At 30.9% G+C, this 26,866-nt stretch overlaps 1 protein-coding gene across 3 annotated transcripts in view; it reads left to right on the plus strand.

Moving 5' to 3' along the window:
* LOC117180020 (neurogenic locus Notch protein) overlaps window positions 1-26,866 on the plus strand; it is a 385,864-nt gene that overhangs the window by 137,455 nt on the left and 221,543 nt on the right. The window contains exon 1 of one of the 3 annotated variants that reach the window (XM_033372299.1): window positions 8,719-10,041. The exons of 1 other annotated variant lie outside the window; for it this stretch is intronic. In XM_033372299.1, coding sequence (XP_033228190.1) covers window positions 9,989-10,041 — 53 coding nt within the window. In that variant the 5' untranslated portion in view covers window positions 8,719-9,988. Of the gene's footprint in view, window positions 1-8,718; window positions 10,042-26,866 lie in introns of those variants that run through there. One more of the 3 variants, XM_033372300.1, reaches the window with a different exon arrangement.

Genomic DNA, 26,866 nt, shown 5'->3' on the forward strand with positions numbered 1-26,866 from the left:
AACTAGGGGTGGTTTTAAATATTCTTTTCGGTGGCTCTTACCCCACTGAAAAAACTTGTTCTATAACAAGGTAAATTAAAAGTATTTTTAACTCGAAAAAAAAAACGGTATAAAGGCGTTCATTTTTACGATTTTCTGATTTTGATACACTAGGGGTGGTTTTAAATATTCTTTTCAGCGGCTCTTACCCCACTGAAAAAAACTTGTTCTATAACAAGGTAAATTGAAAGTATTTTTAACTCGAAAAAGAAATGTATAAAGGTGTTCATTTTGACGATTTTCTGATTCTGTTACACTAGGGGTGGTTTTAAATATTCTTTCCGGCGGCTCTTACCCCACTGAAAAAACTTGTTCTATAACAAGGTAAATTAAAAGTATTTTTAACTCGAAAAAACTGTATAAAGGCGTTCATTTTGACGATTTTCTGATTTTGATACACTAGGGGTGGTTTTAAACATTCTTTCCGGCGGCTCTTACCCCACTTAAAAAACTTTTTCTATAACAAGGTAAATTAAAAGTATTTTTAACTCGAAAAAAAACTGTATAAAGGCATTCATTTTTACGATTTTCTGATTTTTTTAAACTAGGGGTGTTTTTGAATGTTCTTATCGGCGGCTCTTACCCCACCGAAAAAACTTGTTCTATAACAAGGTAAATTGAAGGTATTTTTAACTCGAAAAAAATAGTATAAGGGCGTTGATTTTTACGCTTTTCTGATTTTTATAAACTAGGGGTGGTTTTAAATTTTCTTTTCGGCGGCTCTTACCCCACTGAAAAAAACTTGTTCTATAACAAGGTAAATTGAAAGTATTTTTAACTCGAAAAAGAAATGTATAAAGGCGTTCATTTTGACGATTTTCTGATTTTGATACACTAGGGGTGGTTTTAAATATTCTTTCCAGCGGCTTTTACCCCACTGAAAAAACTTGTTTTTTAACAAGGTAAATCGAAAGTATTTCAGGGTGTTTTACCCTTAAAAAGTTTTTTGGAGACATTTGCGTATAATACTCATTTTTTGCTTAGCTGAACTAATTTCGCTAGGCTCATTTCAGAAAAAAAATATTTGTTTTTTTTTCATTTCGTTCATTTGAACGTTCGGAACTTCAGTTACATGAATTTTAAACCGATTTTATATAAAAGGTATGTTGATGATATTTTAGCTATTGTTCCTACTGACTTACCTTGATTTAAAAATTATAAAAACAACTGGAGTTAAGTTAATCACCAATTGGTTTAAAAAAGCGTCATAGTCTGGCAGATATCTTAATTTTAATTCTCTCAATTTATATTGTCAAACAGGTCGGCCTAATAAAAGGTTGAATCCATAGATGCAAAAAATTGAGTGATATTAGAAAATTTGCGAAAATTTGTCCGGGATTGTATATGTCATTAAATGTAAATGTTGTGAAAAAGTTTATATTGGTGAAACAGGTAGAAGATTGAAAACTAGAGTTTGGGCACATAAAAGAGATTGTAGATTGTGAAATTTCAATACAGGTCTTTCACAACGCTGTTGGAACTTAAACCATTATTTTGATTTTAACAATATTAAAGTTCTTGCTAGGGAAAAAATTACATATAAAAGACGCATAATAGAATCCATTTTTATAAACAAATATCACAATATTTCGATGAACTTAACGACAGAAATCATGACTGTCAACAAAATATATCAAAGTATTATCAAATAAACAAAGTTAAGTAAAAATTTAACAGAAAAAACTAAAGTTAAATTTGGTTGCATGTAAAATTTCCCGCAGTTAAAGATTACAGGCTATTTGGAGGTACATTAAGCTAGCACCTCCACAATCGAATTTTTTAATTTTTCATAGCTCAGAATTTTGGGCTTTTTTGGGCTTTTTTTGGGCTGCAATAAAAATATTTGGGCTCTTTTACTTTTTTCAAAAAATCAATTTTCTTGTGGAGGTTCCAGCTTACATTAACCCAGCACCTACACTTCTTTAAATCACTAAATAATAAAAATTCAATTACACCAGATTTTTGGGCTTTTTTTGGGCTCTTAAAAACCGCAAAAAAAATTTTCCCCAAACCAACCCTTAACTTCCAAAATCAACTCCCTTCAAAAAATTGAAAATTTTCAGTTATTTATTAACGGCATATTTTTCGGCTTTTTTGGGCTCCCAGAAAATACCCACTTCGATTTTTGGGCTCAAACCCTTACAGTAAAAAATTAACCCCATTGTAACACGCAGATATGAAATTGTCATAAAATAACTTTTATTACATTTTAGAGCTTGAATAAAGTGTCTGATTTTTGGGCTCCTCGAAAATACACGCTACGATTTTTGGGCTCCTCGAAAATAAACGCTACGATTTTTCGGCTTCAACCCTTAACGTCAAAAATCAACCCACGTAGATACTACTTTGTCAAAAAATGATTTTTTCTAGAATTTTTCAATGGAAATACAGTCTCTGATTTTTGGGCACTTTGAAAATACCCGATATGATTTTTGGGCTTCAACCCTTAACGTCAAAAATCAACCCCTCTCTTCCAGGTAAATACAACTATGTCTGTAAATAAATTTTTCTAGAATTTTTCAATGGAAATACAGTCTCTGATTATTGGGCTCCTCGAAAATACACGTCACGATTTTTGGCCTTCAACCTTCAACGTCAAAAGTCAACCCCTCTCTACCACGGACATACGAATTTGTCAAAAAATAACTGTTTTCAGAGTTTTGCAACCGGAATACAGTTTTTGATATTTAGGCTTTCCGAAAATACCGTCTACTATCTTTGGGCTTCAACCCTTAAGATAAAAAATTAACCCCTCTCTATAACGTACATACGACTTTGTCAACAAATAATTTCTTTTTGAATTTTACAATGTCAATAGAGTCTTCGATTTTTTCGCTCCTCAAAAATACACACTACGATTTTTGGGATCCAACCTTTAACGTCAAGAATGAACCCCTCTCTGCCACGTAGATACGCTGTAAAAAAAGATTTGTGTAAAATTACAAAGTTTCGGAAAATTAAATATTATATCATTGTAAATATCACACACTTCACTGTGTGATTTTACAAAAATATGTGAAATTACATCCTCTAGCGATGTAAATAAAAGGACCCTCGAACAGCAGTGTAATATTACACGCTCGATGGAAATTAAATTACACATTCCCTCAAATTTTTGATTTATAATTAATTTAAAATTTAGAATAATAAATCAAATAATATGTGAATACGAAAGCGTCTCTCGTGTTCGTTATTTATGGGTGCCTTCATCCTTCAATTTTGGAGCATTTTTATTTTTATTGCGAGAAAATTGACAGCTTTGGTTAACTTTTTTGACAGCTTTTACACAAAGTAAACCGGATCCGAGCTATCCATATTTTGCCTTTTACATTTTCTGCTATTGTAACGGAAAAAATGCGGATATTCAAAACGTATAGTTCATATTTTTTCACGGAACATTTAAACATCAAAAAAATATCCATAGTATCTTATGTGTTTTAGGTAAGTGGTAACGTGTCTGGCTTGTGTTTCTTCAATCTCCATGAAATTGTACGAAGTTTGAGCTTTCGAGTATTTTCGAGGAGCCCAAAAATCAGAGACTGTATAGAGCCTATTTCCATTAAAAAATCATACAAAAATTTATTTGCAGACAAAGTTGTATTTACGTGGAAGAGAGGGGTTGATTTTTGACGTTAAGGGCTGAAGCCCAAAAATCATATCGGGTATTTTCGAGGAGCCCAAAAATCAGAGACTGTATTTCCATTGAAAAATTCTAGAAAAATTTATTTGCAGACAAAGCTGTCTTTACGTAGTAGAGAGGGGTTGATTTTTGACGTTAAGGTTTGAAGTCCAAAAATCGTAGCGTGTATTTTAGAGGAGCCCAAAAATCAGAGACTTTATTCAAGCTCTAAAATTTAATAAAAGTTATTTTTTGACCATTTCATATCTGCGTGTTACAATGGGGTTAATTTTGTACTGTAAGTGTTGGATCCCAAAATTTTTATTATTTAGTGATTTAAAGAAGTGGAGGTGCTGGGTTAATGTAAGCTGGAACCTCCACAAGAAAATTGATTTTTTGAAAAATGTAAAGGAGCCCAAAAATTTGTATTGCAGCCCAAAAATAGCCCAAAATTCTGAGGTATGAAAAATTCAAAAATTTTCGAGGAGCCCAAAAATCAGAGACCATTCAAAAATTCTAGAAAAATTGATTTTTTGAAAAAAGTAAACGAGCCCAAAATTTTTTATTGCAGCCCAAAAAAAGCCCAAAATTCTGAGCTATGAAAAATTCAAAAATTCGATTGTGGAGGTTCTAGCTTAACGGACCTGCTATTTGGCAAGAGTTTATCCTACCATGAAATAAAAGCTGCCGTCTGCTACGGTGTCCTTAGCGTCTATGGGAAAACGGCAGAGTATGCGGGAATTCGAGCTATAAATCGGGAAGCCACACTGAAGTGAGCAAATTTCGGTAAAACATGTAGAATCAGCTACAGAAAACACGAAAAAAATGGTCTTACTGGTATATTTCCTCCGAAACAAATTAATCTATTGTAGACGAATTAGAACTTATTTAATACAATTTAGCAAAAAACGCAAAAAGCAACTGACAGATGGGACGCCCCGTTTCTATCCAATTTAATGAAGTGGAACAACGATAGATAGCGCTGGCGTCGTAGTTTTCGCTACACCTTCAATAAAAATGGAGCGATTATAAGGCGAAAGATTATCCAGGCAAGATTAAAAATCGGTAATTATCTTCGATGCATGTAAAGTTTATCTGGAAATGTTAATTTTGGTTGCGGTGAATATCTTTCCCCTGAAAACGATGTAAATTTTATCTTTCGTTTTTTCTGTGTTCAGTTACTTTGGCGCACTTTCCTTATTCGCGGTTCCTTTAAAATGACGCCTTTATTCTGTATTTATGAATTTACCACCTTAATGTATGTCCCTTGTCTACTTTGCTATATGTTGGTCGTTGTCCAAAAACATTGTAAGGATTTTTCCGTCAATTAAGATGTAGTTTCTTTAAAAAAGCCTCTTCAATTATTATGAGGCTTTTCTACTATATGTGTTTTGTACATTTTAATTTAATTTGTTGTCATGTGTCATTATTATTTTTTAAAATTGACATTAAACGCTTGACAGATTTTTGACTCCAAAATTAATATTCTTGGTTTTTTAAAGATAAAAAGCACAGGTAATTTTCAGTTTTTTCTTTAAAACTAATTTTACTTTTTTTCAAACTAATTTGTTTGTAATTATTTCTAAGAAAAGTTAGTTATTTATATATTTTTTATTTAGATTCTTTGAAAAAGGCACGCAGTGTTAGCCGAAATGTCAGAAAGTCAGAAATTCAATAAACGAACTTTCTAGTTACTTCGTTTTATTCTTTTAATTAAGGGCATGTGATACTTAGAAAATTGTCGATTTTATCAGTTTTAGGTTCCCCCGGTTTTTTCTCTAGTATGATAAATATTTTCTCCTAGAAATTTGGGAAATGATAGCGAACATTTTAACGGACGTCCCCACAAACTTTTTTTGTAGGTTAATTTAAAAAGTTTTAATTTAGCAAAATGTGATTAATTTGCTTAGCGCTTGGGAAATAGTATCGATTTTTTCAGTGTTAGATTCTCCCGGCTTTTTTCCTAGGATAAGAAATATTTTGCCTTAAAAATCTAGAAAATGATAGCGAACATGCTAACGGACGTCTCCGCATACTTTTTTTGTGTTTTTTTTTTTTTTTTTATCAACATTTTTCATATTTGTAACAACGTGTGTGTATATTTCGAGGTTATGTGTGTTACAATTTACCCGAGCGTTACTTCCAAACTACAAAATATTTTTGGCCGAAAAGTTTGGACTTACAAATAAACATAGTAACTAATCTCCCGGAACTAACCTTGATTAAAGCCAACCAAAAAAGTTTATTTCATAAATAATTTCCAGATTATAGGAAAGGCAGAGATGAAAAACGACGTAACCTCAAAATAATGCATATGCATACAATTTTTATTTATCACAATAAATTTGTTTCTTATTATCCCTCAAAAAAGAGTCCGGGGACGTCCATTATGATATTTTATAACATCTCCAAATTCAGTTTTAATAAATTTTCATTTTTATGGAAAAAACCGGGGAAACTGTAAGTATCACATGCCCATAATGATGACCCTAAGACCTAAAAAAATAAATCTTACTTTTATTTACATTGACGGTCAAAGAAAGCCTTGATTTGATTCTTATCAAATCTACTTATTAAGAACAACTTTTGTCGATTAATTTTTTTATAGCTTGTGTCGTTTATCAAAAAATTTAATTTCTTTCTTTTTAATTTTTTTTTTGTTTGCAAATGAAACAAAAACTACGTATCCTGTCAAAAAGTGTTTTATAACAAATCTGTAGATGTTGTTTAATTACATCATTTTTTTCTATTTATATTTTTTGCATCTTGCATATTTTGACCGAAAAATTGAATTTTTTATTTTTCCATATCTTTTGTGCGATCACAATTTGAATTTTCGATTTTTTCCAAACAAATCAAAAATTTATGATAATCTTATAGAGCTTTCAAAAAGCAGCGTATTTCTTTTCTGGACATCTTTTAACATCGTGCGTTGTTTGGCTTAAAATGTTCATTTTCGCTGGCTTGTTTGGAATTTTAAAATGCTATAACTCTGCCAATTTTCTTTTTATCGAAAAACGTCACAGGGATACATTGTTCGACGTTTCGAATACTATGAATAGCCGAACATAGAATTGTAAAATCTTTAATAAAATGATCTCAAAATGTTTCAGTAGGCTCTAACTTTTTGAATTTTTATCGAAAATAGCTGGCTAACGAAATTGACCTTCAGTTTTTTACACTTAAAGAGCCTATCAACGGTCAATCTCATAGCATGATTTTTTCAAAAACTATTGTGCTCACAGACAGACAGACGTACAATAGACAGACACATTTGTAAAAAACGAGTTTTCGAATTCACGGGTTCTCAAAACTTAAACACTATTACTGGGAAGTTTACATTATTATTTTTCTAAAAATTAATCCTTTTTTTAAATAATTTTATTTATATTCGAATAAATTTTTCAGATATGCTTTCCTAAGAATCTTAATTTTTTTACAGTTTTCTAACATTATGCTGTTATAAATGAAGTGGGTAATTTGTGTAAAATAATTTTACTTAAGTTAATATTACATTATTACTTTGATGATAATGTAGCTTCCTATAGCCTCTTTGGCCCTCTTGTTTGTTTTCATGTGATTCCACTTTCTTTTTTTTTCAACATTGATGCATTGTTTTTATGTTTACGTGAAATGTCAAGTTGTACGCTTTCGAGAATCTCAGTGCATCTGGCTCGTTTTCAAAAATATCTCGACTAAAATAACGAGATACAGGACAACTTCTCGCTGTCGCCAGTCGGGATAGTTCCTGAAGTGGATGTACAAATATACGTCCTTGACTGACCTTCAAAAGAATACAGCCGGCCAGTTAGTCCTCTTATTTCGCGGTGAGGCCCGACCGGGCCTACTGGTACATAATAACTTATCATGGTTTCTAGCATTCGCTGGGTATATTCAACAATATGTCGCAGAATATTTCACAATATTAATTGATAGCACCCAGGTGAAACAGGATACAAAAAACTAGTATTTTAATAATAATGATGGCCCAAACTCATTGCCTGGTAAATTAGGGTGACTAGACGTCCTGATTTGGCGGGACATGTCCCGCCAAATCTCGATTTTTCTTAAAATGTCCCGGTTTTTGAATTAATTCTCAAGAGTTAAGTCTTTCTATCCTTTTTTTCCACGCGATATTCTTTGTCTAAGTAAGTGAGATAAGGATATTCAACAAAAAAATAGTATTGTAAAACGTACGAATGTGAAATTAATGTATACGACTGTACAGAAATACTATTTCACACTATGAGGGCTGGAAAAATCGCATGTCTAGAAGGCCGGAGGGTCCAAATTGGATCCTAGTTACATTTTCGCAGTTTTAAGCAATTTTGTATAGATACTAAGTATCCAATCCTAGGAAAATTCATAAAACTTTGCGCCCTAAAAAAACTCTTAAAGGACCAGCAGCGCTTTAAATGCCGAAAGGTCCAAATTGGACCCACTGGCCCTTCTAGTGTGAAAAATATGTGAGACTTCGTATTGGCTTATGTAATTGGACAGAAATACATCTATTTTTTTAAAAGCAAAAACGAAAGTACTCTGGAAAATTATTTTATTTTGTACTACATTTTTTTCTAACACCTCAAAAGTAATTAGCCAACAATAAAAAAATTAGAGATTAAAAATTAATTGGTAAAAAATGTTTCTCTCCCGTAAAGTTAGGTTTTCTAATTTTATTCGCGCGAGGGGAGGGGGGGGGGCTTTCAGAATTTTTCCTAATTATCACTTCTGACATATGGTCACCCTAAGTAAATATGTCAATTATAAACTATAAAGATTTCGTGCTGTGTAGCATCGAAGCAAGGTTTCGAGGGCTTTCGCGAGTGAGTAGGCAATTTATGATGGGCATATGTTGAAAAGGCATGTCGCGAGAAAATGTACGAAACTGCGTTGCGCTTCTGGAAGAAAACCCGTTCCCAGAACAAGGGGAAGAGCAGGAAAGGAATAAGTTAGGTGGGGTGAAACCGGGCCCCTGTGGCGAATGATGGTGCCCTCTGAAGGGTACATAGGAGAAAGCATGGAAGACGAAGGTTTGGTTAGTTACCTCCTTGCCGTTCGAGAGTTCGAGTGCGACGCACACTATTCGTGATGCACAGCTGGCCGTTTATCTCTGACGCTGAGTCCCCAGGAAACGGCATTTTGAACGAGTTCCATGCGATTTCAAACCGAGAGCGCAGTGTTTTTTTTTTTTTGAGTGCATTAAAAGTTAAATAAATGTGTCGGATGTGCTGTTTACTATAAACAAAATCAACCTTCAATCTTGACTGATGAACCCCTCATTCTACTACTGACAGCTCCTGATTCAATCGAAGCCGTGTGAAGAATCTCTGGATTCTTGTCAATTTTTATGATAGGATTATCTAGCTTTTATGAATCCTATTCGAGTTCTGGGACATAATTATCAGATCAGAATTCATTGGTTGTTGCTTTATTCGCCTGGCAGTCTGATGCTGCGTTACTCGAGATTTGGCAACATCTCGTATCCTCGGAGGCTCGTGTCGGATACCACAGTGATTCGTCGGAACACAGGATAAAGGCAATTTAAGCGAGTTGAGTTCGACTAACGACAACGCACTCTTTTAGCCTCAGTGGTTCGAAAATCGGCAGAGGAAAACTGCTGCAGATATTTGACCATATTCGCTTTGTTCTTATTCTAGTCATGTACCAGCCGTCGTTGGCCAATAACGAAGAAATGAACGTGGCGCGCGAAAGGCGAAAAACGTGGGAAAACAGGTTCGGCCACTGAACGTCGGAGAAGGGGCAACCCTCTGGATTTACGGGGGGTGTAGTTAGAGACGTCAACAGTTTACCGGCATGGCATTAATCTAACTCCATGGGGCTCAAGTTTTTTTTTCGTTAATTCCTTTTTATTTTATTTCGTTATTTCATATCACGTAGTTTATTTATTTTTCACCTTGAAAGAAACTCCTGTTGGAATAGTATGTAATAAAAACACCTTCTTTTCGTGAGATGAATAAAGACAGTGGAATTTCATCGGCAAATAAGTTAATTTACATAAGTGTGATAATACACTGTGGAACAGCGGATAGTTCGTGATCAGTGATTTACGTCAATTAAAGTGAAGGGTGTGCATCGTCAAAGGATTACAATGTTAGTGATTATAATGAGCAGTATCAATAGATGAGATCTTGCAGTGTTGAGTGTATGCGAATTTGGCATTGAGTGTTAGTATTGTGTAAAACATAGTCTTGAGCTTGTGATTTGGGTTTTCGCTGGAAAAATGCACTCAGTTTAGGCAATCTTTTCGACCTCGCCGAAATATGAGGACGACACTTTCACACGTTTTGCCAACGAAATATACGATTGAAAATGAATTTAATGTGCGTGTTTCCGCTGCTGCAGCTTCTGGTTGTTGGTATAAGGTTTGTTTTATTTTTTATTTCATGTCCCTCTTATTTTTATGCAATATTTTGATCAAATTAACATAAAAATGACCTGGAATTTTGTTTCTCAATTTAAACCTTCCAATTTCGTGTATTGGATTGGGCTTTCCATGTTTCGAGACCCCTTGAATCCGACAAAACAGGTTCTACGATGGTGTCCGTCGTAGACCGCCTGTATACAACAGTATTGGACTGCGCTTCGACACATGCTGGAAAAAAATTGGTGCAATTTCAGAATAGGGGCGTCACTTTTTTTTGGCTGGAAAAACAGTTTTTTTTCGGCAGCAATCTATTAGAATTTTTAATTGAATGATAAATAAAGGGATTTGACTAGGCGGAAGTTAAAAATTATGTTTAATTTTTTGCTACGATGCCTTAAATGTGGGTATGTCACGATATTGGAATGATCATATTTAACTCATCGTTTAGGTGCTTTTAAACATCCTAACGGCCAGAAACACTCCTTTGAAAGGTCACAAGAATAATTCTGTCAAAACTCTACCCTTCTCCAACGTTTCGTGGGGGCGGGAATGCACCGCCATGACCAGTAAAAAAAATAATGTGGGTCAAATCCCTACCCATTCCCAACTTGCCGATAAACATGGTCATTCCGATATATCGCGAGAGACCCATATTTGAGACGTCATAGTAACAAAAGTAACAATAATTTAAAACTTTTGCCTTATGAAATCGCTTTATTAAATGTTTAATTAAATATTCCAATAGTTTGCTGACAAAAAATTATTTTTCAGTCAAAACGGAGGTGACGCCCCTATTCTGCAATTTAACCCAAAAATTCCCTTTTGTGGTCAGAATATGCAAAGTAAAAAAAAAAAACAATCCGCAAATTGTTCACCCAAAAAAAGCCTACCAATTTTTTCATGAACCATTTTTGGTAATACGCGTTTGTGTTCTTTTTAATCACAAAAAAGAAAGTTAAAAGTAAAAAAAAATGGAAAATTAACATAAGTTACAATAAAACTCGCAGTAAAATGCTTCATGACAAAGTTATTCAACCAAAAAATATCTTCAAATATCTTATTTGGGAAACATTTGTTGGTGGCAATTTTTTCATAAGATGTGTAGGTTTGATTTAATCGTGAAAAAAAGTTACAAATTTTTAAATGTTCATTTCTGTTAAACCAAAACATGACAGAATAACATGTTAATGGCAAAATTTTTTGTCTAATTCATATGTACCAATTTTTTTCGATAATTTTTAAATAAGACACGCAATTTTGGTTTTATTGGTGAATGAGGTCATTAAAAATACTAAATTAACATTTTGGTAAAATGAAGCGATAAAACAAAAGAGAAGTCATAATCACCAAATTGCAGTTTTCAAGGATTTGACATTCAAATAAAAAAGATCCATGCACAATAGTGCGGTACTTATTTACTCTTGGTGGATCATTTTTTTCTCGAATTTCTTTGGTCTCACTCCCCTATTTTGTTTGAATGACAAAAAATTATCTTCTCCAAAATTGAGCAAAATAGTTCAATATTAACATGGGGCCCAAAACCCTTAAAGTTTCTCATGCAATAGGGTTGTTTCCAAAGTCAGATACCATTTTTGCAATAAATGGATCTTATAGTATATAAAATTCTAATTTTAAAAACGCCCATAAAATATTTTTTACATATTGCTTACTATTTCTAATTTAATGTTAAAATATAAATTTTCTATCAAGATGTCGATTAGAGGCTTCCTTTGACGTCAAAGGGGTCGGATTTTCCACAAATCACAGCTCATGTGTCAGTGATTCTCAAATATCATTTTCTGTGCCGATGTTTTGTTTTGGTTATGAGCACGTCGACAATAAAAGTCGCAAAATATTATTTTTAAAAATGTCAAAGGAGGGTTTCTTAAAAGCCAATAGCGAAAATCTACATAAAATAGATATATTTATGGTATGTATAAAGAATCAATTGAAAAAGTTCTTAAATGTAGTCATGTTTACTGAACAATTCGTAAATATGTACGATTTTAAAATGTGTTAATAATTGTACTTAATGCTTTTCTTCAACGTACTACTGACTCTTAATCCAAATATTATAACAGGATAACTCTTTTTTGCCACATAAACCTTAACAAATAAAGCTATCAAATCAAAACAGTCAGAATTGGCAGTATACACCGTGGCCAAACATCTTTGTCATAAGTTTCATTAGTTTTCATGGTTTTCATCAAAGCCACATCGTCGCATGATAGATAATTATGAGAACCTCTGAGTCACGTGACACCCACGTGACACCAATTTGAATAAGTGTTTTACCGCCTTCAATTTTTAATAATTTTTTTCTGTTGAACGATTCAATAGAAAAAATAATTATAACGCACCTTCGATTCGGATTAAACTTATGTATTAAAAATTGATTTTATCTAAAATCGTAAAACAACCCTATTAACATGGGGAAAAGTACCATACAATTTCAAATACAGTTAATTTGTTCATATTTCCTCTGAATCCTGTAGCTCTTACAATTATCATCTTTAGACTATGTTGAAACAAGGCATCTACAAGTTTTTTTTTAATTTACAAAATGGCGGATCTCTAAATTTCAAAAAAATTCAATTTATACAATTAATAACAAAATCTCGTCAAATTCTTACAAGGGGCAGATTTATTTATTAGAAAGCACGTGATGACAGTAAATTCAAAATTTTGAAGAAAATTAAAGATGGGCGCCAAATTTCGTGTAGGCATATTTTTTTAACATAGTCTAAAGATCATAATTGAGGCTTAGGATGCAAAAAGGAGATATAGAATTATTTTTCTGGAGTGGGGAGGCCCCTGAGCACCTGAAAATGAAGTCTCAAATTTCAATTTTTAAGATACATATCCTCAATAAAAATTTAATGCCGCATCTCTTTCTCCCCATAAAAAAAGTTGTAGCTTTTTTATTTTTCGATTTATTTACGAAAAACTTTTTTTTCTCTGGTTGAAATATTTTGAATTTTTCCACTTCAACTCGCAACGAAATGGGAAGTTTTTAATATTTTGTAATAAAACTGATCACAAATGTACATTATCATGTTCTGCGACTGATGACTTTAGCGAAAGTTCAAAATGTTTATTGAACAAATTGTTAATAATTTTTTTTTCCGAGATGGTGCATAATTCGTGCACAAACAACTTCCAACGTTTCGGGAGTCGAGCGAATTTTGAGCAAGAGAAAAATATCAGTGAAAAAGTGTATAATGCACAGAAATTTTGGGTGATACTTTTTGCAGTATAAGAATTTCTTAACATCATGCACATTGTAAAAAGGTACGTTACATAATTGAAATATAATGATAAAATCGGAACCCTATTCAGTATCAATAAATTCAGATGTTTGACTAAATATTATATGTATTAAATATAATATTCGAAAGTGAGTTTGAGCCTTCTACGTTGATATATTCGCATAGTAATATAGAATGTATATCATTGGTGTACCTAAGTTACACTGTTAGAAAAATTTCGTACAACGTCACACCGAAGTGCGAAGTTGTAATGATACGGTGCGATATTTTGGTGCGAAAAAGCATTTCTTCTACTAAAATACACTTCTCTGGTGTAAAGTTAGTAAATTTACGAACTCTCAACTTCCCAGTGTTGAAAATACTAACGAATCACATCAAAGAGATGTGAAAGTCTTAATCTAAACTTAAAGTTTCACTGGAAATTGTGAAATCAAACACTAAGCCGGAGCGAGAATAGTACGTTTCGATACGTGTGTGAGAGATGAGTTTGAAGTTCCCAACGTTTACAAAAAACGAAAAATAAAATACTTGAAAAGTCAAAATGTTTTCATTGTTTATGACAGTATTATGTGCCAAAAGTCCCATCTTAAAGTTTCAGCCCTCTAGCGTATGTGGAACCCACCCCAAATCAACCCCTAAATATAATCAAATTCGTTAAAAATACGCAATTTCGAAAAGTCAAAAGGTTTTTAATGATTATCGCTGCATTTAGAGCCAAAAGTGCCACATAAAAGTTTTATCCCTCTAGTGCATGTGGAACTCATCTCAAATCAACCCCTGCACACTATAAAATTCGTTAAAAATACACAATTTCGAAAAGTCAAAATGGTTTTAATGATTATTTCTGCATTTAGTGCCGAAAGGGCCTCCAAAAAGTTTCATCCCTCTAGTGCATGTGGAACACATCCCAAATCAACCACTGCACACTATAAAATTCGTTAAAAATACGCAATTTCGAAAAGTCAAAATGTTTTTAATGATTATTGCTGCATTTAGTGCTGAAAGTGCCGCCAAAAAGTTTCATCCCTCTGGTGCATGTGGAACACAGCCCAAATCAACCCCTGCACACTATAAAATTCGTTAAAAATACACAATTTCGAAAAGTCAAAATGTTTTTAATGATTATCGCTGCATTTAGAGCCAAAAGTACCGGAAAAAAGTTTCATCCCTCTAGTGCATGTGCAACACACCCCAAATCAACCGCTGCACACTATAAAATTCGTTAAAAATACGCAATTTCGAAAAGTCAAAAGGTTTTTAATGATTATCGCTGCATTTAGAGCCAAAAGTGCCACATAAAATTTTCATATCTCTAGTGCATGTGGAACTCATCTCAAATCAACCCCTGCACACTATAAAATTCGTTAAATATACACAATTTCGAAAAGTCAATATGTTTTTAATGATCATTGCTGCATTTAGTGCTGAATGTGCCGCCAAAAAGTTTGATTTGGGATGTGTTCCACATGCACTAGAGGGATTAAACTTTTTGGAGGCTCTTTCGGCACTAAATTCAGCAATAATCATTAAAAACATTTTGACTTTTGGAAATTGTGTATTTTTAACGAATTTTATAGTGTGCAGGGGTTGATTTGGGCTGTGTTCCACATGCACTAGAGGGATGAAACTTTTTGGCGGTATTTTCAGCACTAAATGCAGCGATAATCATTAAAAACATTTTGACTTTTCGAAATTGCGTATTTTTAACGAATTTTATAGTGTGCAGCGGTTGATTTGGGGTGTGTTGGACATGCACTAGGGGGATGAAACATTTTGGCGGCACTTTCAGCACTAAATGCAGCGATAATCATTAAAAACATTTTGACTTTTTAAAATTCTGTATTTTTAACGAATTTTATAGTGTGCAAGGGTTGATTTGGGGTGTGTTCCACATGCACTAGAGGGATGAAACTTTTTGGCGGGACTTTCAGCACTAAATGCTGCGATAATCATTAAAAACATTTTGACTTTTCGAAATAGTGTATTTTTAACGAATTTTATAATATGGAGGGGTTGATTTGGGGTGTGTTCCACATGCAATAGAGGGATGAAACTTTTTTGCGGGACTTTCAGCACTAAATGCAGCGATAATCATTAAAAACATTTTGTCTTTTTAAAATTCTGTATTTTTAACTAATTTTATAGTGTGCAGGGGTTGATTTAGGGTGTGTTTCACATGCACTAGAGGGATGAAACTTTTTTGTGGCACTTTTGGCTCAAAATGCAGCAATAATCATTAAAAACATTTTGACTGTTCGAAATTGTGTATTTTTAACGAATTTTATAGTGTGTAGGGGTTGATTTGGGGTGTGTTCCACATGCACTAGAGGGATGAAACTTTTTAGTTGCACTTTCGGCACTAGATGCAGCGATAATCATTAAAAACATTTTGACTTTTTGAAATTGTGTATTTTTAACGAATTTTATTATATTTAGGGGTTGATTTGGGGTGGGTTCCACATACGCTAGAGGGCTGAAAGTTTAAGATGGGACTTGTGGCACATAATACTGTCATAAACAATGAAAACATTTTGACTTTTCAAATATTTTCATTCGCTAAAAGTCGCCTCTCACGCAAATATCGAACAGTATTTAATACCACGAAAGGCGAAAAAATCTGGTTAAAATTGAGATTTTGAGGTTAGACTGGTATAAACATACAATCGACACTATACAGTGTGAAAACTAACACCGGTAAGTTCCTTTGCGCGCGCACGCGCAGTTACCTTGGGTAGGCTTGTGCGAGCTAAAGAATTTAGAAGATAAATTTATAATTAAAAATATCATTTTTCAAGAAAAAAATGTCAACAAAATTGTTCAATTTTTATCTTTAGAAACTAATGTCAAACTGACACAATAAGCATTAAATCAAAAATGGACTAATTAAATTTTTATATAGAAAAAGGAATTTTCAACAAAATAAATTAATTTTTTATAAAAAAGATTTGCTTTTAACGAAAAATGAAACAATTAAATTTGCATTAAAAAAATTGATTTTGAATAAAAAAACAATTAAATCTACAACAAAATAGTCCAATTTTCAACCAAAGAAATGGATTTTTAATTAAAGTAGATGAATTTTTAAACAAGAAGAATACATTTCTACAAAAAAATATTAATTTTTAACTGAGAATGGTCAATTTTCAGTAAAAGAAAATATGTGTTCAACTAAAAAACATCGAAAATTCAACAAAACAGTTAATTACACAGCCACACAAAAAAAGTGTGCGGATCTTGTAACAAGACATACGTATTCCTATGGATTTTGGGGCGCTGAATTCAAATTCGGTATCAAAAATTACCCATCACGTCATGGTTGAGCCAGAACCTCAAAAAATGACGAAAAATCATGCACTGAGGCAAATAAATTTCAAAATAATGCCAGTGATGCAAATTTTCACTTTAAAAAATGTCGACAACTGTGAAGAATCAACCCTTGCCTGATATCAACTTATTTAACATAACTTTACCCAACAGAACCTGACCTCACATAACCTGAATTAAAAGAAATTTATTGAACTACACGTAAAGCTCTGGAAGCATATTTTCCCAGTAGCAAATGTGTGCTACATAGAATGGGTCAACTCGAACCTAACCTAGAAATAAATCTAACCTAGCCTAACCTAACCTGACCTCACGAAACACAATTAAACTGATTGTGTTGTCCCGTTGTGTTTGTGGTACCGTTTGAATCAGCTTGGGCTTAACCTGTAAAGAGGTCAAACCTATCCTAACCTAACAAAACCTGGCCGAACCTAACCTAGCCGAATGAAATTCAACTACACGTGTAGCTACGTAAGCGTACGGTTCTCAGTCTTAAGTGTGTGCTATATTTAATAGGTTAACTCGATCTTAACCTACAAATGAATTTAACTTAACAGAACCTAACGAAATTTTGCTTAACGCAACACAACTTAACTTATGTGTTCCCGTTGTAACACAATAAAATTCATTTCATTGTTCTACAGGTGGTTAAAAATTTAGACGCACATTACTCATTTGAAGAAACTTAGAACTACAAGTAGAATTGACCCCATTTCAATTAACCTGACAATGTTTGTATCAATTAAAATGTAGAACTGTAACTTCAACATGCAAATGAATAAGAGTTTTATTCAAAAATTTTTTCTCTCTGCTTTTATTAAACTTAAGGGATATATTAAGCCGAAGCTGAATGAAACGGTACCACAAACACAACGGGACAACACAATCAGTTTAATTGTGTTTCGTGAGGTTAGGTTAGGCTAGGCTAGATTTATTTCTAGGTTAGGCTCGAGTTGACCCATTCGATGTAGCACACATTTGCTACTGGGAAAATATGCTTCCAGAGCTTTATATGTGTAGTTCAATAAATTTCTGTTAATTCAGGTTAGGTGAGGTCAGGTTCTGTTGGGTAAAGTTATGTTAAATAAGTTGATATCAGGCAAGGGTTGATCCTTCACAGTTGTCGGCATGTTTTTGAAGTGATAATTTGCATCACTGGCATTATTTTGAAATTTATTTGCCTCAGTGCATGATTTTTCGTCATTTTTTGAGGTTATGGCTCAACCATGACGTGGTGGGTGATTTTTGATACCGAATATGAATTCAGCGCCCCAAAATCCATAGGAATACGTGTGTCTTGTTACCAGATCTGCACCCTTTTTTTGTGTGGCTGTGTTAACAACCAAAAAAATCAATTTTTAAACGATAACAATTATTTCCAATGAAAAAAAGATGAATTTACAACTAAAAAATAAGTATTTAACCAAAAATAGAATAGTTACATTTGCAGATAAAAAATTTAATTTTTTGCAAAATAGTTTCATTTTCGATGTAAGGAATGAATTTTCAACTGAAAAATATTTTGGATAAATAAAATCGAGTTCACAACAGAATAGTTAAAATTTTAGACATATATTTGGATTTTCAGTTAAAAAAGATACATTTTTTACCAAAAATGGAATGAAATGAATTCTGAAAGAAAATTCAAAAAAGGATACAACATTCTTGTATGATTTCTTTAAAATTTTAAAAGGGGTGTATAAGGGCCTGTAGAAAATTTTGTAATTTTGCTATGTTGTATATAATTTTATAAAAAATAAAAAACTTAATTCTTATCTAGCCTTCTCGTGCATTTTTGTTGCCCAATTTTCTTAAAAGTTTATGTTGGTTTAAAAAATGTGCTTTTCAATTTAAGTTTAGGAGATATTCAGCAATTTTGAAACGATTGAAAAATATTTAAAACTTGTAACAATTTGTTTCAAATTTTGTATGGTTTCACTTTAAACCATTTTATACCAAAGGAAAAGAAGTTTGATCAAAAAATGCATTTTCAGCCAAAGAGATTAATTTATAATTAAAATAGATGAATTTCTAACAAGAAGAATAATTTTCTTCCAAAAAGAGTAATTTTTAACTGAGCAAGCTCAATTTTCAAGCAAAAATAAAACAACACATTTTCAACAAAATTGTTAAATTTTCAAATAAAAAAAATGTTGAACTAAAAATGAGACAGTTACATTTTCAGTATAAGAAAATTATTTTTTAACTAAAAAAAATCGAATTTTCAACAAAAATGTTAAATTGTGAACCAAAAAAACAATTTGCAAACAAGAAGAATCATTTTCTATTAGAAAAGGATTCATGCAACTGCAAAAAAAAGTTTAACAAAATCGTTAAACTTTCAACTTTAAAAATGCTTAATATATGAAAACTACGAAACCTTTAATTTTAATGTCTTAAGATATTTATCTCAATATTACAAGATTTAGCGTTTACAATTAGATTTCCATTATAAAATAATTGTCATTGTGAATAACTGTAAAATTAATCTAACCAATTTTATTTTATGAAGAAATTTCTCGTGATTTTAAATGGAGAAAACCATTCTAAAAGTAAAACACTATGTAAAATCGCCTTCCAAATTATACAAAAAAATTCAAAAAATGTTAATAAACGGTTGTACAGATTTGGCTTCAACCTTATGGACCAGTTTCAGAAATATATATTTCTTTTATCGTTTTTCAGCACATGATTTTGCCCTAAACATAAAGCGGATTAGTATACACGTATAAAGTAAAAATAAGAAAGGTCAGAAATTCATACAGTTGTCTGTTAGAAAATCCCACACATTTTTTAATAGAACTCCTTTCCACACTACCTTCAAAGAAAAATTTTCACAACATTTTTATCAAATGGTAAGTCTATTGTACTTAAGGGAAAAATGAAAATCTTTCATTATTATGAATGTTTAATTGTCATCAGTTCCCTTACTATTCACTCTTGAGAATTGAGGAATCTCTTTTTCGCAAACAAAAAGTGTGAAAGTCCTTCGTTTATCGACTTTTATTATAATTTATTTATTTTGCATACACTGCTCTGCAAAAGTTTGGACTCGCTTAGAAAAATCGTTTTTTTGTTGTATTTATCGCTTTAATTATACCGGAGCTAAAAAATGTCTCTTTAAAAGGTTGATTGTTTTCGAAATTCTGTTATAAGCCCAGGGTGAAGCCAATTGGTCTAGTTTTTAAGTACATATTGCAAAAATAGTGTAAATTTCAATGTTTTCTTAAAATTTCAATAGCTTCCTAATAAATAATATATATATATATATATATATTACAAAAATATTTTTGTTACTAAAAATAATATTTCAATATTTCCAACTTTTTTTGTCACAAATAAAAGTTCTTGCAATTCGAAAAGAAATTTTTTACGATTCATACTGGTAAAAGCTGCTGTGATACGGTGAAAAAAAGCTTCAAAATGAGCCCAAGAACATTGAAAAACGTTGACTATTTTGGAGGTTATTAAAAATTTAAGAAAATATTGAAATTTACACTATTTTTGCAATATCTACTTAAAAACTAGACGAATTGGCTTCACCCTGGGCTTATTTTAAAAAGAATTTCGAAATCAATCAATCTTTTAAAGATACATTTTTTTAGCTCCGGTATAATTAAAGCGATAAGTAAAAAAAACAATTTTTCTTAGTGAGTCCAAACTTTTGCAGGGCAGTGTATATATCTATCATATATTATCAAAGTTAAATACAAAAAATCTTCAATTTTAAGTGCATTTTAATACTACAATTCTTAAATGTTTCCAATTTTTAGAAATAATTATATCTTTAAGCATACAGGGATGTATCTTCTTTTTGAATTTTTCAAAATTTATTTCATTACTTATTTTTATTGAAAATAATTTGACCTCTTGTGATTAAAAGCGGGGATTAAGCCTGAGAAGAAATGTGCTGAAAGTAATTTTTAAAAAATCATTAGAATTTTATTTATAAAGACACAATTGTACACAATTTCCAGATGCATCTTTTTTTCTTCTACAAGAATTTTTAGATTGTTCTGTTTTTTAAATAAGTTTATCCTACGTTCTGCAACTCTTCTAAAGTTTCAATTATTTTTGAATTTCATCAATTCCACTAAATATTTCTTGGAATTTATTCGATTATTTACATGTTTTAAACTTTTTACTCGTAGTGAATTGAAACATTTTGCTTTTAAAACCTTCAACACTTTTTCGAAATTTTAGGAAATCGTTTAATGCGTTTAAAAGTCTTCTTTAATTTTCTATTAAAGTTCATTTTTCAAAATAAAAAATCATAAAAAATTTTCACACTAATATTAGGAAAATAATAATTTTTTTTTAATCTTGTCAGACCTTCTAATCGTCTCATCTTTTAAAAGTATTCAAATTTTTACTGATTTTTTTAATTCTCTAAAATAAAAAAATTGCCTTTAAACTTTTTTAGATACTTTGATAATTTTTGAAATCTTTTTTAATTTTTTTGAAATGTTTTAAAATAATCTCCTGGAATTAATTTTTGGCAATACAAATTTACTTTAATTATTGCTAGAAACCTAAAAGAATTTTTTTCATTTCCGTTAAACCTTACAAAATTAAACAAAAAAATCTTTACAAGTTTTATTTCTTTTCAAAGAGTTTAAAAATTCCTCAATATCTGTTAAATTTACGCAAATTTGAAAGCACATTTTGTAAACCAACATAAACTTTTAAAAAATTGTGCAACAAAATTGCGCAAGAAGATTTAATAAGAATTAAGTTCCTCATATTTTTCTATAATGATCTAACATAGCAAAATTGCATGAACTTTCATTCTGTTGACACCCTGCAAAATTCAGTTTACTTAAAAACTCCTCCTAATAGCCAGTTAGCCACCGAAAACGAATCGTGAAGTCGGGGGCTCGGGTTCTTGCCCGTGCATTTTCGTCTCTACACGAGGCTGGCCTACGCAACATGTAACACCAGAATGATGCAAGAACTGTCAATAGTCGCACTGGCTGAGATGAAATAAGGTACGCTCTCACTTTCGGCACCGAACTTTGCACCTATAGAGATGTGGGATAACACGCTTCAGTTGCAGAGCGAAAAACATTCACTTATCGGTGTGATTCAGCGACTTTTTTCTGACTGTATATATTGGCAGTAAGTGCAAAACTCCAAAAGTTGACGGTAGATATATATTTTATTTATATAACTTACCTGTTTACCTTATTTCTGGCGGGAATTTCCCCTAGCTGGGCTTGTCTGGTTTAGTCTTTAGCTTTAGAGGAGTATAGGCTGTCCCCTCGTGTGAGAGAGAATGATAGGTCAACGGGCGAGAGCGACAAGGGAAAAAATATACACTGATACTTTTTTGTATGCTGATGATTATTGCTTTAATTTTTTTATTAATGTATTTCGATCGTTTTGATTACTCGTTGCATTGCACAATCTCAGGGTTTAAAACGTAGTTTAATTCGTGAAAAAAATCAAATTGAATATTTATATTTATTATATTATATTTATAAATATCATCATACCAGAACAAACTGACGGTCAAAATGTGCATTTTTACATAAATATTGTTTAAATAATTAACAGTTCTGGTTATTTGGACAAACAAGGTAACAAGGAGTTATTGACAAGACATTCCTAGCTTACTACGCGAAAAAATGAGCCTATTCCTGCAAAGTCATTAGAAATACATTTTTAGTTTATTTCGCAAAGGAAATGGAGCCTATTCTGGGAAAAACGGTCAAAATGCGCATTTATTTGTAAAAATTCTTTAAAAAATGTATACTTTTTCATCAATTTGAACAAAATTACAGCTATAAGTCACTAAAGACACATTTTTAGTGGGTTTCGCAAAAAATTGGCCTTATTCGTGGGATCATGTTAAAACTGAATTTGTTTATATTTTATATATTTCGTCGTTTCTGCAAAAAAATGTGCCTATTCATCGTGACATACGAAAAATTGGTATTTGTTTATAAAAATTGTTTAAATGATTGCGAAACAGCAGCTATTCTTAAATAGTCACGATTAGTCATAAATTTTTCTCATCTTCTATATATAAAAACGGTGAATTTGAAACAACTTATCATTGCGAATCACAAAAAATGTATTTTGTTCATTTACTTGTTTAAAAAGTTAGGATGAAAGTGTCATTAATTTTATTGTTCAATACAAAAATTTGGTTTAGACAAATCGAAGTTTTCGCACTGAACCCATATACCCAAAATCCTTACGGTCATTAAAAAATTGTCAAAATCAATTAAAAATTGGGTTGAAGACAGTCTTTCGTCCACAAAAAGTGCTTTTGTCTACACTGTGTGGCGGCATAGAACAAACTTTACAAAAACGAAAAATGGGTTGATTACGGTTTTTCTCGTTTTTTATTTATTTTTTAAATGCGATTCCAAAAATGCCCAAATTTTTGTAGCTTCAACAATCGGCAAAAACTAAAATTTCTAATTTGTTAATATTAGGTGATATTTTGATGTGATCACGGACAGCTAGCTAATTGCCAGAATCAAAACAAACATATGTACTGCAATTTTGTGTGTATCAAGATTTTGTTTACATTTTACCAGCTACAACACGGCTCACTAGGCTTATGATCACATTTTGTTTTATACGATTTTTTCGATGTCGCTAGGGATTATTGATAGATTATGTCTAGTATATACAGTGTTCGTAGTTTTTTAGTAACTTTCCATATTTGTTCGTAATTATGTGTAGTTTTTTATAGTTGTATGTATTTTTCAGTATTACTCATACCTTTTTTTTGTCACTTTTTTGTTTTCTTCGTCTCGATTAGACATTTTTGAATTGATTTTTGACGGGAATTATTCCGACATTAAAACGACAAGCTTAGACAAATGGTATTTCATAATGTAAAATACGTCTCACTTCCCTATGTCGAAAAAAGACGGACTAATTTCATGAAAAACAAAAGACGATCGGTTGCGCCGTGTAAAAAAACTTATACTACTTTTGGTTAAAAAATTATATTTTTTAGATAAAAATCATATGTTTGTTTGAAACTTTCTAGATTTTGTAGAAACTTTGTAATTTTTTCTAGAAACGTAATATTATTGGTTGAAAATTAACATTTTTCATTAAGGATTGAGTTGTTTAAAAAAAATCCTTTTCAGTTTGTCAAAAACAAATGTCTTTAAAAGAAATTTCGATTCTACTATTTTTGGTTGAAAATTGATGTTTTAAATTGAAAATTGACCTTGTGTACTTAATAATTATATTTTCTTAACTTTTCTGTTTTGATAGAAAATTAATCCTTTTGGTTTAAAATCGACCTTTTTCGTTAAAGATTAAACTATTTAGAAATAAATTTATCTGTTTTGATGCAGTATTTAGAAATTCAAAATTTTGTTGAATATTCGTTATTTTTGGTAGAAAAATAGACTTCTTAATTGAAATTTCATCTTCGTTTTTTGGTGAAAAACTAATTTATTTAAGAAAAAAAGTCGATTATACCATTTTTTATAGAAAAATGATATTAAAAAAAACTCTCTTTTTTTGTTAAAAATATAATTTTTTTTAAACCATCTTTTTAAACAGGGAAATTAATCTTTGCGGTTGAAAATTCATCTTTTTCATTGAGGGTTCATTTATTATTTTTTTGAAAATTCCTTCATAGTTAATCAACAATTAATTTATTTAAAATAAAATTGGATTATATCATTTTTGGTAGAGAATTGATATTTGAAATTCAACATTTATCTTTTTTAGTTGAAAATTCAACCCTTTGGTTTGAAAATGCACATATTTCAATGAAACTTCGTTATTGCGGTAGGAAATTAGTCTTCTCGTTTGAAAATTCATCTTTGTGATTAAGAACAAAACTATTAAGTTGCACATTCCGTTTTTTTTTTTGTTAAAAATTTAATTATTTAACTAAAAATTTAACTCTCCCACTTTTGGTGAAAAATTGAAATTTTGAATTACAAATTGATATTTTTGTGTTGAAAAATCAATTATTGGTTTCAAACATCATCTTTTTTTTATATAAAATTAATCTTCTTGATTGAAAATTCATCTGTTTCTTTGAAACTTCAACTATGTATTAATGTCTTCAAGGAAAATTTTCATTATATCATTGTTGGTTAAAAACTAATCGTCTTTTGTAGAGAATTAATTTTATGGGTAAAAAATTAATCTGTTTTATATTATTTTTAACATAGATGTCCAAATTCAACTTTTTATTGTCTTATATGGGAAAAAACGTCTTACATAATTGACTATAAAATCATTTTCATAGCTAAGAGATTCTCCTAAATAATGTATAGAACCTGCTTGATTTTAAGTGAATTCTATCTTATTCTAAATACTTTTTATAATATTGTTTTTGCATTGAAAATTAATTTAGTTGAAAATAATTTACATCTATATAAGCTTTCTTACAATTTATAATAATAAATTTCGTACAAACAGATCATCTGAAAAATAACAAAACAGGAATAAAAAATTTAATATAATTACATATACGTTACTGCAAAAATCATTTGTAAATAACTTTTTCGATTAAAAATGGTTTCATTAAATAAAAAATTGATGACAAAACTTTTTCGATTACATTGGTATTGTTTTCTCATCAATTGTACTTCTTTAAAATAAAATAATGTTTTAAGATTACTGCAAGATTTATCAATAGTTCTTAATCAAATTGAACAAAATTTTAATTTAAAAATAAGTAATTTTCATTTTTTATTAGTTCACAACTAAGATATTAATAAAAAATACTGCTTTCCATTGTAAAACTGCGTACTTACAAGATATTGTACACTTTTCATAGATTTAATAAAATTCTCTGATATAGGTCGCCATTGTGTGCTGAAACGTTTGAAACAACTTAATTAGTTTCAATTCACCTGACCCTAAAGCCAACAACTTACATCAACAATTTCTGAAAAATTCTGTTATTTATTAGGAAACTTTCTTTAATAAAAATTAATCTTTGTGATTGAAAATTCATATTTTTTGTTAAAACTTCTACAGTTTGTATCAAATTCATCTGTTTTAGTTAAAATTTGAAATAATCTGTAGAACATTTTTTTATTAATATTATTCTTAACACAGATGTCCAAATTCCATTTTTTTGTCTTATATCAGAAAAAACGTCTTGCATAATTTACTAGAAAAAAATGTTAATCTCTGATGAAAGATTCTGCTATATAATGTGTAGAACCTGCATTATCTTAATTGAATTCTATCTTATTCTAAATACTTGTTAAATTATTGTACTTGGATTGAAAATTAAATTATTTGAAAATTCTGTTATTTGTTAAAAAAGATTTTTTTAAATAGAAAATTCATCTTTGTGATTAAAATTTCATCTTTTTTGTTAAAACGTTTACTATTTGCTGTCAACTTCGCCTGTTTTGGTTAAAATTTTAAATAACCTGTAGAAAATTTAATTTTTGTATTGAATATTAAGTTTTATATACTAAAAATTGAATTATTCTATTTTTGTTTAAAATTTGATATGTTTTATTGAAACTTGATTTTTTTAAGTTAAAAATGGAATTATTTGTTTGAAAATTCCCGTATTTTGTTGAAAATTTGTGTTATTTGTTAGAAATATAAATATGAAGGCCCGATACAAAAAATAACATTTGATAGATTTTTGTAGATATATACGGAAGATTTACATTAAAGTGACCAAATTATCTAATTCTCCGACCAGCAGTTCACTCTTGTATTCTAAAATTAATTCCTAACCTCTAAATCTCAAAAGCTGTTATCGCATTTTACACCAGCAATGGAGTTTAATAACAAATTCCATACTTCATAGAAATATTACTTAAGGTTAATGTTTATATTAATAACAAATAATAGTTCAAACATTAACTTATAATTAAAAATATACTAACCCTACCGGTAGAAATCTTAGAGTATATGCTAAAGATTCTCAAGGCTCTGAGAAGCACGGAGAAATTCTCCGCAGGGACTCAGGTAGATATATTTAATGGTCCAGATAGCTCGTTCAAATGCTTTGAAGGCTTTAAAATGCCCTTTCCGAAATTGAAATCAAAATAAGATCATAAATAACCAGCAGAGAGGCTTAAATTGAAATAAGAATTCGGCCATAAATAACAAGCAGCGGCCCTGTATTGCGACGGTACGGGTGGCAAGGTGGTGGTAAAGGGGAAGCGTTGATAGAAGCGCTATACGACACCTTTGCGCTGGAGAGACTTATACATACCTGGGCGTGCCACAGAGCCGCATTCAGGATGTGACATCTATAAAGGATAC

The sequence above is a fragment of the Belonocnema kinseyi genome, chromosome 9, assembly GCF_010883055.1.
Source record: "Belonocnema kinseyi isolate 2016_QV_RU_SX_M_011 chromosome 9, B_treatae_v1, whole genome shotgun sequence".
NCBI lineage: Eukaryota > Metazoa > Arthropoda > Insecta > Hymenoptera > Cynipidae > Belonocnema > Belonocnema kinseyi.